At 45.1% G+C, this 13,062-nt stretch overlaps 1 protein-coding gene across 1 annotated transcript in view; it reads right to left on the reverse strand.

Moving 5' to 3' along the window:
* Positions 1–246: 246 nt before the first annotated feature.
* LOC142789998 (uncharacterized) overlaps positions 247–13,062 on the reverse strand; it is a 33,998-nt gene continuing 21,182 nt past the window's right edge. The window contains exons 2-4 of the mRNA XM_075885027.1: positions 7,932–8,642; positions 6,693–6,762; positions 247–351 (exon numbers count right to left, since the gene is read on the reverse strand). Of these exons, the coding sequence (XP_075741142.1) occupies positions 6,758–6,762; positions 7,932–8,642 (716 nt within the window). The 3' untranslated portion in view covers positions 247–351; positions 6,693–6,757. The remainder of the gene's footprint in view (positions 352–6,692; positions 6,763–7,931; positions 8,643–13,062) is intronic.

Below are 13,062 nucleotides of genomic sequence, written 5' to 3' on the forward strand. Positions count from 1 at the left end.
ACTTCCTTTAACCCAGTGTAGCACAAGTAGCGATACATTCTAGTCGATCACATACTTCGTCAGCTGTGTTCTTAGACAGATATGAATGTCTACGCTTGTTTATTACACACCATCGTTCCCTTTTATTATTTGTACATGTCCAGCGTCGCTGTGCATCAAAAAGTGACACCTCTCCAAAAGGGGCATAGCTTCGTTTCGGCCTTCGCAACAACGCAAGAATGAATTATCAAACGATTTGCATTCGAATAATGTAATTAATGCTATTTTAATTCCATAAACAATCAAGGCAACTTTATCGATTACATTAATAGTCCATTAAACCATTCCTTCAAAATTCCTTTCTGGCTGTACCTGCAAATGAAAGAAGGGGAACATGTAAGTGAATGTAAGTCAACAGTCATTTTAATTGAAATGAGGGAAGAGCGATATGATATGGTGAATAAATAATATTTCCAGATGTAAGTAGTGGGTTTGAGGCATAGGGCGGTAAAGGGTCCCTATCACGATTGTCTAATGAGTAGTTTAAGCCGGTCAGTGTGGCAGCAATCACCACCGCCTGTAAAATCTGTAAATTTTCTAGCAATATTATCGGTGGAGGTGCCTGCTTTTCTTCAGCAAACCAACAGGGAACGTCGGAGCGGTTGCCGCCCACATTTTCCTGCAACGGCTCAACAGGCCACCCCGCAACAGCAACAGCAGCAACAGCTGAGGCTGCTGCTGATGCCCTTTCCTTGAAATGTTTAGTTGTAATAATACGAAAAAAAGAGAGAGGCCATTGCATACGGATTTTACAGCTCATGGTTAACTGTCTCAAAAAGCTTTACCAGCTTTTCTATTTTCGATCAGTGGGTAAAGGAAACTCCACAGCTTATTCAGCGCTACAATAAAGCTGTTTTCATTCATCGATCCGTATTCAGCACTAGCAAACAAGGATGTAAGAGAAACGAAATCACAATTTTGACATCGTCTCCCTTGTGGTTTTTGTTTTTGCAGCTAGTGCTGAATATGCTTTCGAGTTTCCTTTAACGGCTAACGTAAAACAATCCCCTACGCACAGGACATCAAAATTCGTCACGTTAAATTCCCCCTTACGCCTAATCTGGTTCATACGACTGCGTTCGTACGTGTTACACTGAAAGTGCAATGCTTTTAGCAGCCACATCCGTCACCAAATGCCGCCGTTTTGTTTCCCGCGACCGCTAAGGAGGTGAATGCCCCCGTCTCTCGCACTGCTTCTATGGGACGTGAAAGTGAGGACAGTGTCACACTTGGATGGTCTAAACGTAATCGCAACTCTTTTTCAGGTGAAAGCATTTAAAGGGGTCCGGCAACACTTTTTCAAGTAGTCATAGAACGTATTTACTAAAAGAAGTTTTTTGTCTCACAAGTTAACCATTGCAGAAGTTTTTTTTTTTAAATCCGTCCAGTACGAGTGGAGCTACAAAGATTTGTCGCATGCACAATTGCATTCTCTCCTGTCTCATCCCGACGAAAGCGCTTAAAGCTAACCAGGGAGGAATGGCACGGGCAAGGCACTTATGTCACGTGTGCTTTGAGACCTTGCGTACTGTTTTTTCTGCCAATACGTGGCATTATTATTGTGATCGTGCGCGGCCGCATTAGGGGGCGCCCATGAAGGCTCTCTAGCGCGCGTGGACAAGCCGCGGCTTCCCTAGGCGATCCCTGTAATGACCGAGCGCGCCATGTTCAAATCAGCCCATGGCTGTTAGAATGGCTGTAACGAGTGATTTTCAAGCTGCTTCTGCCATTTGTAGAGAGAACAGAAAAAAACTTTGGCTGACTTTAAAAACGTAATGTGAATTCCAGGCCGTATGCTGCTGTATAATATTTGGCTCGCTTGTTCCCGGGAGCCTCTATCATTGATGGGCAGCATTTTTTGAGGCTGCTCAAAAAGTGTTGCATGGCCCCTTTAAGGCCGCATACTCGCGTCCATCCGTTCCTGTCCGAGAACGGTGCCAGCTGTAGCCTCCTCCCCTCACATTCGCTCAACAATCGCGTAATTACTGAAAAGGTGTAAACGGGAAACAATGAGAAAGAAAAAAAAGAAGAGGAAAACAAGGAGCTTGGCGTAGTCAGTCGAATGGTTACAAGCATCAAGCGCGGTGGGCTGCTGAGATGAGTACGGCTCTAGACTAGAGGACCCACCCTCCAGCTTCTAACACTTTATTTTCCTGCAATAAACGTTTTTTCCATCCTATTCCCCTAGAACACTTTCAATTTACAATGTCTCCTTGAATTATAACACTTGTTTTTTTTTCATTTTCGTTCTGGACAATAAGACAAGCCAGCTCATGCTGCACTATGAAGCAGGTGTTTCCTGTACGCTTAAAAAATTTATCTATTTATACTTGAAGGTGAGTTAATATCTATTCACCTTTTTTTAGAAGAAATGGTCTGTTAGATAGCCCTCTAACAAATGAGTGCAGTGTGAGATTCCGGCGTACTGTTTCTGTCCATGCAGAATTGTGTCTGAACAATTGCATTAGTGTATAAGCGCACTGCCAAAGGCGTTACATAATTTTAAGATTCAGGGAGGTACTTAGCATAGCTACAAAATGGCGTGTGCACTTTTATCAAGTGAACTCGCACGTTATATTTAAATAATATTACAGCCAAGTATTAAAATGCGGGGGAAGGCGAGTGTGAGCGTGATAAAAAGGCTGTTTAACCCTCCCTCAATAATTGATGTGAGCTGCCAACATGGAATTATTTCAAAACGACTCTATAGCTGTAATTTCGTTTCGCGCAGATGATTGTGGGCACACAATGTGCTCTTTTCACTACCGCTAAAGAAAGGAGGTTAAACTTGTTCATTTGTAACTCCTATTTTCATTTTGCTCAACTTAATATTACACAAAGATGCTTGCGTTCATAAAGCAGTTGAATCTCAGCTGTCGCGTATATTGAAGCCCTTGTTCGTGAACATTTTATAGATAATCACTGAAGTGTAAGCTTTACATCTTTCTTTTGATTTTCAAACGTATATAGTGTATAATTACTTCGTTTTCGCACCTAATAGAGAGCCTAGCAGTTGGTCCCAGTCATTCGCTCTCATTTTCAATTCCATTTCTTATAGCCGCGTATCTTATCACAAACGACATAAAAAAGAAGCGTGTGCAAATTCTGTGATACAATGGCTTCAATAGACGTGTTGTCCCTTTATTCTGACCAATGGCGTGCGTACGGACGGTCAGGATGTGCGCCACCCTCTAGCCACCAAAGAAGGGCAGGGGGAGAGGTGGGGGGCGAAGTCAGCCTCACACTTTGACTTATTAAGAAAAAAGGCGAACAGTGATTAACCTTCGCTCCATCTTCGCGAAGGAGAACTCTGCGCATGCCCATAGTTGTGACGGTAACGAAGAATACAGCAAGACTGTGAAATAGAGAACCCTTTATCAGCAGAACATATGTCCAGAAAACTTGTGTAACTCAATGTACAACCAATTGATGTACACTGGTAGGGGCGATAATAGACGCTGGTCGTGCTAAGGTAATCAGTTGTAAGGCGCGTCGGCATTTATGCACGTGGCGTTGAATAATCCAGCATCAACGTTGATGACCGCGTTATAGGTCCGAAACTCTACAGTACGAAAGTGGGAGCAATCTTAAGCTGAAGATTCCAAAATAATTGGGAAGGTTCCCAGACCTCCTGGCGCAACCTACGCAAAGCTGTGGTTACCCTCGAATGGGTTAAATGCGCAAAAAAATATATGAAGAAGCCAACATGGTAATATTTAAGCGAATCTCTACCTACATCAGACACGCCCACATTTTCAACACGCATTCATTTAAGCGAGAGCTGCAACTTTGAATCCTCCCTCACACCTATTGTTTCTTACATAGAGCTTGTTTACATTGCAAAGCATTCTTCCATAATCTTTGTGTCACCGACGTCTCTTTAGAACTCATTCGGTCACTTCAATTTTTGTGATGTAATGTTTGGTGTCATCAATTCTTCGTTTCAGCAAAGACAAATAACTAATAAATACAACGTATGAAACGTTTTTTACGTAGCCCCATCAAAGCTAACAAAACCAATGTCTTGATGTCTGTACCTTTTTTCTGCGCCACTTCAGCATGAAACAACAGACCGTACCTAAACGTCTTAAGCGCAACGAATATGCATGCTATTGAAAGCCGCCTGAATGTTCCCAGCGGGGGTACTCGAGTAAATGCGTTGCAGAGGTGGGAGGGGGGTATTGCTTGAATGTTGCGTAATTGTGTATGGTTGGGAATACCTAATTGTTATTTTATCATTATTATTCTCATAGTGAATGAAGGAGACGCATTGGCTTCAACGTATGGTGGGACGCTGATGCTGGGTTGTGCCCCACTACTTGTTCAAGGTGCTCTTGCTTCCATCACATCTACTCAAGTCAAGCAAAACGTCAAGTCAAGCGAAACCCAAGTAAAGACGCCCTTGGCTGAATTCCGAACACGCGATCCAGTGCCTACATATACGGGGTGGCCAGTGAACAGTTGTGCTGAGTGAGCAGTTGGATTTTCACCATAAAAAAAACTCTGTTTCTAAAGTTCTTTTCAGCACTGTAGAGGATACAGGGCCTCTCAGCCAATAGGAAGGAAGATGAGCTCCTTTACATTTAGTCATTCGCAGCATGTCGTCTGCTCACTCTATTCACGGCGTGTGCTCGCAGAATTGTCTATGCACGCTCATTGTAGATAATATGACTGGTTTATTCACTCAAATAAAATTGTTGAACAAGCAAGCACACCGAGAACTTGAACCGTGGATTTGTTGCTCGGCTGAAGATTAGTATAGAAGCGTATGCCGGCCGGATAACTTCACTTAGGTTGTTTCGCTCGGACACTGTTCATGTCTCTCGTACATGGTGTATGATAGGCACCATGCTCTAGTATGACTCATTATCCGCTACAGATTCATTCGTGTATCCCGCTGCAAAACTTCTTTTCTCTCTATTTCGTTTGCACCGAAGGAGGATCCGACGCGCAAGAAACGCTGTGATAGGTTGCATGTCTGTTGGAGATGAGGGTCTCTTAATCTGGCGGCGCAGCCCGAGCACTGCCTCGGCTCCTTAGGCTTAACAGGTGTGGCTAAGCAAGCCACATTTCTCACTAATAACCTCAGAACGTACCTGATGTTTTATCCTGAGAGTAAGATGAAACAAATCGATGGCTGATTTCACAATTTATTCGTTGCTGTCCGCGAAGCGGCCGTGTAGCAAGAGCAAGTTTGGTTCGAAGCGAGTGGTCGCTTCTGCATGGGTGCTGCCATGTTGATTTGTAAGCGCAGTTAGCAGCGGTAACCGACACAAATGACTGAATGCGCAGTAAGTAAATGCCAAGAATAAACCTATTATGTATTAATGTGGTGTAACACACACTAAACAAACGCAAATTTCAGTCAACCTTGTGAATATTAAGGCACTAAGACTATGTTTATCTGGGACTATGTTTTGCTGCGCAAGCGTTAGGCTTTCTTACACCCCAAAGCCTGGGAAGTGCTGGACTACTATGGTGAAACACATACGGTGAAACAGAATATGGGAGAAGCTGCCTTCGTCGGCCTTGCGAGGCCAGAGAGGGGTAGGGGAGCGACAGTTTGCAAAAGACGTGAGCATGCGGCACGAGACGTGAGCACGCGTAGTGGGGGTGTGGACGCCACCACCGACACTGGATCCGCGACCTTGTGCGACTAAGAAATGTTCCGCGTTTAAAATGACAATTCTTTAATAAGGTTATCCCTTTCAATTCCCGCCTTCAGGATGTTTGCAGTTTGGTGCGTCTTTATACACCTGATGGGTAGTAGTAATAGTAGTAATAGTAGAAAACTTTATTATGTACATAATCCAGACAGGCTAGAACTCCAGTGCCCCGATGAATATACAGGGGGAAGAGCGAAGTCTTCCCGGCAGGGTCCCTGCCGGATCAGCCCTGGTGGATCAGTCGCAGCTGATCCACCAGGGCGGGGCAAGACAGCAGCGCCTCCCATTCCACCCATGTGCCATTGAAGTCGTGTTCGTCATGCTCTGCACACTCCCGCGTGATGTGAAAGAGTGTTGGGGTGGCTCCACACCACGGGCATATATCTCTGTATGCCGTGGCGTAGATCAGGTGAAGAAACCGCTTTAAGAAAGTGCAGTCTAGGGCTGCATAATCGTGGAAAGGCCACTGTTGTGATGACCTCAAATCACCGAATGAAAGTCTCTTCGTGACCACATGGAGGTCTATCCACAAGAAACCATTCATCAATTGTCTGCCATAGTAAACCAGTGTGTGCGGTGTTCGGTACCTGATCCGAAGGGGGCGAGTTCTATCCCGGGCGTGGCGGTTACATTTCGTAGGAGACGAAATGATAGAGGCCCGTGTACGGTGCGAAGTCGATGCTCATTTAAAAACACGACATGGTTGAACTTTCCGGAACCATTCAATAAGGCGTCTCTCAGAATTATATCGCACTTTTGGGCCGTTAGCCCCACGCAGTATAGTTGATGGATTTTCTTTAGGCTTCCTGCATTTACGAAGCATCGCATCATGTAGGCTTTTTCTCTTGTAATTTTGGAATCAAAGTTTGGACCAATGGGATTTTTTTATTCGCTTTACTCTTTATAGGTTTGAGCAGCTCGCTAAATATTACTACGTAATGCACACCCTAGGCCTGATTAATGTCACGTCAAGCACGGAGGACTTACGCGTCGTTGAGGGTGGTGTACAGCTATGGCCGAATCCGGTCACCACAAGATACTTGGTCTGGAGGCTAACCTGTGGGAAGACAACGAGTAATTTTTGAAGCGTGTGTGGAAATCGCCTCACTGAGAGAAGCCGGTAATAAACACCTAGCTCAAATCAAAATTAGGTTTGGCTATTTCAGGTGACTGTCATAACATTCATCTTCATCTTACCATTTCATTGTTGTTGGACCAAAATATAAAGTCAGGCACCCCAAATTGAATGATATACTTTGCAAGGAGAACAGTACAATCAAAACACTTTCCTTTAATAATGTTAGGTCAACTCATACCTGCATTACTCTACTTCTTATTGGTGAGATCAACAATAGTACAAGAGGTGATGCTCAATTGGGGGGGACATTTCGACAGCTAGGCTAGTCTTGGTTGGGTCATAACGTAAAAACCCCTTTATGCTCCATCACGTACGTCATTTTTCGGTCATTCCTAGTCAATTAAAATCTCAATATTCTCATTCAAGTTTTTTGTTTAGATTGTATATTGTCATCGTAATCTCTATTAGTCAATGCTGCTTGGGCCACTTCAATTCTATTTTTACTTTAATCCAATACATCCTGAATAGCAGTCGTCACACTCTAATGAAAAAAAGAACATTTAAGTTAAAATTGATCAATTAGTATTTCAGGACTTTTTTTGTGCTAAATGTCTTCATGAAGTTTTTTATTTAAACGAAAAACAAAGACCATTTTTTAGCCTTGAAATTCTCTATCTCAGTGCAAACTGGGGGATAACTTTTTCAGGACTTCAATGAAGGTTAGCACCTACTTACCTACCGATGTCGGTGTAACATCATGGTGCTCAAACCCGCTGTTTTTTTTCTGTGCGTGTACTTTGGTTTGCGTGAATTGATAGGATTGTTCTTACTATGTCACATAAAAGCCATGATAGACAGAGTTTTTAATTTTGCCAACTGAAAACTATCAGCAGCATAGCAGACACCATCAGAATCTATTGCATCATGGCGAGTGGCCGTGCAAGTAAAAAAGCCGCCTCTACACGCGCATTTTATTTTTGCGCGTTATTGGCAAGCATATCCTCGTGCCACGAGTGGTGTTTTTAGCTCTTATTTGTTATATACTCAAATATTCTCACACAAAAAAAGAGAATCACTTTCTATTACATGCCCGCTTAAACGAAGCTGCACTGTGGAGAAAAATATTGTTCGCGAAAAAGTTCTCTTACCTGTGTAAGCGTAACCACCAAATCCTGGATACGCAAAGTGTTTGCTGCTTTCAAATCCGTAACCAGAGCCGTGGCCAGCGCCGTAGCCAGAGAGGTAGCCAGGACTATAGCCAGAGACGTAACCGGGGCCGTAGCCGCCATTCTGGTGCCCCACGTAGCCGTGCCCAATAAAAGGACGAAAAATATTTTGGAAAAAATTGAAAACACTGGTAGGGTAGCCTCCATGAAACGTGTAGTGAAATCCACCGCTTGCTGGCCAGTTGCCCTGGAAAGCAGTTGCGGACAAGTTTCCCAAACTCGTGGCCCCCAGTGGGCCTCCCCAGGTGAGTAAGAAGCTTTGTGTGCGCTGTGGACCAAAGGGCGATTGGTACGTTGTCTCCGTTCTTCGTAAAGTAGCGCCTCCTGGACTACCAGGAACGCCGGCTCCACCACCGATGGAAGTTGTTTGGGTGGTGCGGGTCACTCTGCCATCGCCGCTTACTTGGGTGAAGACGTGTCTGCGCACGTGGGGAGATCCATACCTAGCGAGAAGAAGATCGCCTACCAAGCCTCCGCCCATTGGGACACCACCGTCGTTAGTGCGCACAGCGGTCTCCAAAAGGCTGTCACTGACAAAGCTGCCACCCTGAAGCACCCTTCCACCTGAAGGAGCTATATCGTTGAGGGAACTATCGATCCTTGTTATGGTCGACATCGCGTTCGTCAATGAAGCTGCAAAGACGTAAGAAAATACACTTAGGAATAGTAAACAATTCAGTGCAGAAAATCAGCGGCTACTTAGCAATTATCCTTAGGCCTGATTCACTAATCCATTCAAACGCGTCATCCCAATGCCGCAAAAGCACCAGTGTTCCTAATGTACAACTTTGTCTGAAAGGTTGTGTCTTAAAATGGTTCTTAAAAACGCCACCAATATCAAGAATCTACGCCGATGTATATAATGGAACATTTTTTTAGTAAAAACTTCGTCAGTCTTGTGTAAGTGTCTCGAAAATGACTGTTCATTTTACTACGCTCTGATTGGCTAAATCTCGTGAGCAAGTGGGCCGACACCAATAAAGAACTCTGGCTTCAATCTCTACACAACCGATTCTCGCCGATATGAACGGCCCATTTTGCAGGCATTTACACGCTACCACCTTATCACACCGTGCATCTTAGTGAGAGAACGTGTATTCATGGCTGAATTTGGTGACGTGGTGATGGCAGGACCACGCAGCAGGCGTCCGCTACTTGAGTGAATCAGGTTAACGAAGAAAGGCGGCATATTTAGGCATGCATTTTGACAAAGGGCCTGTCTTTCGATGTCCCGATGAAAGACTTCTACAGGGTCGCAAGCTGCAGCAACGCCTTCTTTATTTCTTTCCATGCCAATGCAAACGCGCCTATCTCCAAGGGAGCCGTCGTTACGCCTTAGATACGGCAGGGGTTGTGATGCTACGCTACATGATGCATAGCGCTGCTTATGTCACACGTGCTTCCGAGCGCTTTCTCCCGGGGATGCGATAGACGTGTTTCCCCCTTCAATATAATACGTGTCTGATTTTTTTTCTCCGTGTTCCTTCTCAATGGCTCGAAGCATCACCGCCACCGCAGCACAACTCTTATTGTCACCACATGTAGTAGCGTTGCAGTGACACTTCCCCATTGGTTGCCCGCATAGCACCACGAATGGTAACAAGCTATTTCAGAAGGCCGTATCTTTTACGCAGCCAGCGTAACCACCACTATTGTGACCACGTGGAATGCAAGATGCTGCCCCATGGACCTGTACACAGCTGCATGAAAAATTCAGCAGATCCACGTACCTGGGAATTGACGTTATGCTAAGCATGCGGAGGGAAGGTGAACGTGTACCAATTTTTTCATTGAGTGACTCGTCGTGAAATGACGCTAAATATATGTACAAATGTTTCACGCATGGACATATGTTGAAGAGTTGGAGATGTTTACTGAACCAGTTGTTTGCGCTTGCGCAACGATGCCAACTGGGACATTTGTATTATCAACGCCAGAAGCTGATATGAAGCGCTGATGCTGGCGAGGATGCTGGCCCTGGACACTGCTACATCAATCAACTTCAGCGCATGGCAACTAACCACAATTGACTTAAACTCGACGTGACTCCTCTATCAAAGGAGTACATGTGTAATGCTTATAAAATTGAATAGGCAGCACTGCAACCACTATTGACGTCTCACGAAGATTAACGTCTATTTGAAAAGTAGTTCCGTGACCTGGCGTAGCTCAGGGGTAAAATGCTTCATTGCCATGCAGAATGTTTGAGATTCATTCCAGCTGGGACCCTGACATTTCTTCTTTGCATTGATTGGGTGGACGGTATACCGATTTCGGTTATTTCTTAACGCTTGCACGTTAAAATTGCCCATGTGTGTTCTCGTTGTTCCTAGGCGTGCACGCCGTACTAAGTGTCAATCACCTGTGGCCCATACCCGCATAACAACGGCACTTACCCGCTCGTGGGTATGTGCCACTGTCTGACGGGACGTGCTTGACAACTTTCGTGGCGAGATTGTAACATTATTGAGGTCTTGAGCAGCGCGTCATATTCGTCAAACCATCTTACCCTCCCACGCTAATTTTGGTTCACGCCAAGTTAAGGGGGTGTCTACTAGAGCCCCCAAACGTAAGCGGCTAGATCAGATAGATAGATAGATAGATAGATAGATAGATAGATAGATAGATAGATAGATAGATAGATAGATAGATAGATAGATAGATAGATAGATAGATAGATAGATAGATAGATAGATAGATAGATAGATAGATAGATAGATAGATAGATAGATAGTTAGATAGATAGATAGATAGATAGATAGATAGATAGATAGATAGATAGATAGATAGATAGATAGATAGATAGATAGATAGATAGATAGATAGATAGATAGATAGATAGATAGATAGATAGATAGATAGATAGATAGATAGATAGAAATGCTTCGCATTTAAGATTACTTCATCATATGATTACATCAGAGAAGCGCTGTATGAGGGGCTCCTTTCCCAGTGACCTTAAAGCACACGCGAAGGTTAGGCGATGGGCGAGAGCAAGAAACGCCTAGAGGAGAGGGCGGTGAACAGCTGGATTGGGCGCATCTGGTTGGCATTGATAAAATAAAGGAGGTATTAACAGCAATAATTGGTAATGAAGAATACTGGCCCTGGCGTACTATGCAGGATGGTCTGAGCTTTTCGAAAACACGAGTTCGTTAAAAGCTTGCATATTCTTGGCACAAAGATTGTGCGGAGCACGTGACAGCAGTGTTGATAAAAACGGCCACAATAACGCGCGTGAAGTAAGAAATACACGTGGGGCATTTGCGGTGGTTATCAAAGAAACACCGCGTGCAAACACGTTACCGTGATTGTCGCGCTATCTTTTCGCCAACTCAACGTCGCGCCTCTCACAGGCGTGTTCGTGGGCGTTTGTCTTCTTTCGGGCAGGTTTGTCGTTTCACCTGCAGCATGGAAATTTCTACTCTCGAATGGAGCAAGGGCACACACGCGGCACTCTCCTGCAGCTCGTTTCAGTTCCATGAAATATTGCTGATAAATATACAGGCAGGTTGTCACCAGGGGCACTCGAATCATGGCGGCCACACGGCTTTGAGTGAATACATCGTGAGCGCGGTGTAGTTTAATGCCATACAGAGTGACCACGTGATGATATACCTTTTTACTTCCGCGTGCATACGTGCGTGCATATATAGTCTGCGCGATAAAGCTGGTATACTCACGGACAACTTTTCTTGGCAATTCTGTGAAGGCTACAGAGCAATATCGTTCGGATCCTGATGCTATAATGAATTTAGTACTATATATGTGGGCTCATTTTCAACGTGTGATACGAGAAATATTGTCTTCAGTTATGGCGTATTGTTCTCCGGCCTAATACTCACCTCACAGCTGTCAGATGTTCCATTCTTTGGCTTATTCATTGCCACTTCCCGTTTTTGAACGCATCAGAAATCCGCGCTTTTTGCGTGTACTTACGCCAAGCGGCGTCTGCGTAGATATCAAACGGTGATCGCGCACAGGCATCACTTGAACAGTGGTAGGAAACTCATTACGTACCAGACTACTTCGCGTAGTGTTACATGTGCAGAAGCTCCAACCTTGTAGTTTTCCCTTCATCGTCAAGTAAAGTTGTTCACGAGTATGAATTAATCATGCCGCTCCCGGGTGTTGTGGCGTGAACACTGCTTCTCGGAAAGAGGGAACATGGTAGGTGAAACTAATTATCGCCGCGAGTATCTGTCTATCAAACTGATGGGCACGTGAACTCGGGTACAAACTTGATGACTCTGACAAGGCCCCAGTTCAACTTGTGCCTTTCATTGTGCTGGCGAAGCGTTTCATGCAGCGGACACTTAGCAGCAGCTTCTTTGCATGTTAGAAGAAACACTTATTCATATCAAGGCTAGTTTCTATGGTTATGGTGGGTGGTGCCCTTCTTCCAGGGCCTCACTTTACACAGTGGCTCGCCAGGTCTAGTAAAGGGTCACCAGTAATTTGATCAGCTTGCACTACTTCTGCAAGGCTGGCGCCATAGAGCCGCTTGTAGTCGCGTAGCTTCTTCTATAAATTTTCAAGTCAGTCGTCTACTCAGTTTTAGATGCGGAGCATCTAATACTCGAGGCTTGTAGTGCGGCGCCGTCCGCAAGCTTCCTCCTCCTTCTTCCACCATCTGTGCATCCTTTCCTCCTCTACACACTGCGCGCGCTTCACTCCTCCACCATCTGTGCACCCTTCCTCCTCTACACACCGCGTGCGCTTCTCCTCTTCACGAACATTCGCTAGCTGTTTAATGTAGCGCGCATGCGCCGTCACGCTTCGAGAACATCGGCAGCTGACGCGCGCGCATGCGCCGTCGGGCTTCGAAAACATCGGCAGCTGACGCGCGCGCATGCACCGTTGCGCTTCTCCCCCTTCTCGAACATTCGACAGCTGACGCGCGCATGCACCGTCACCCACCATCTGTGCCGCGCGCGCTTTTCCCCTTCGAGAACATTCTACAATTCTCCTGATTCTCCAGTGGACGCGCATGCGCCGTCGCGCTTCGAGAACATTCAACAGCTGACAGTGCATGCGCCGTCGCGCTGTATAT

The sequence above is a fragment of the Rhipicephalus microplus genome, unplaced genomic scaffold (assembly GCF_043290135.1).
Source record: "Rhipicephalus microplus isolate Deutch F79 unplaced genomic scaffold, USDA_Rmic scaffold_63, whole genome shotgun sequence".
NCBI lineage: Eukaryota > Metazoa > Arthropoda > Arachnida > Ixodida > Ixodidae > Rhipicephalus > Rhipicephalus microplus.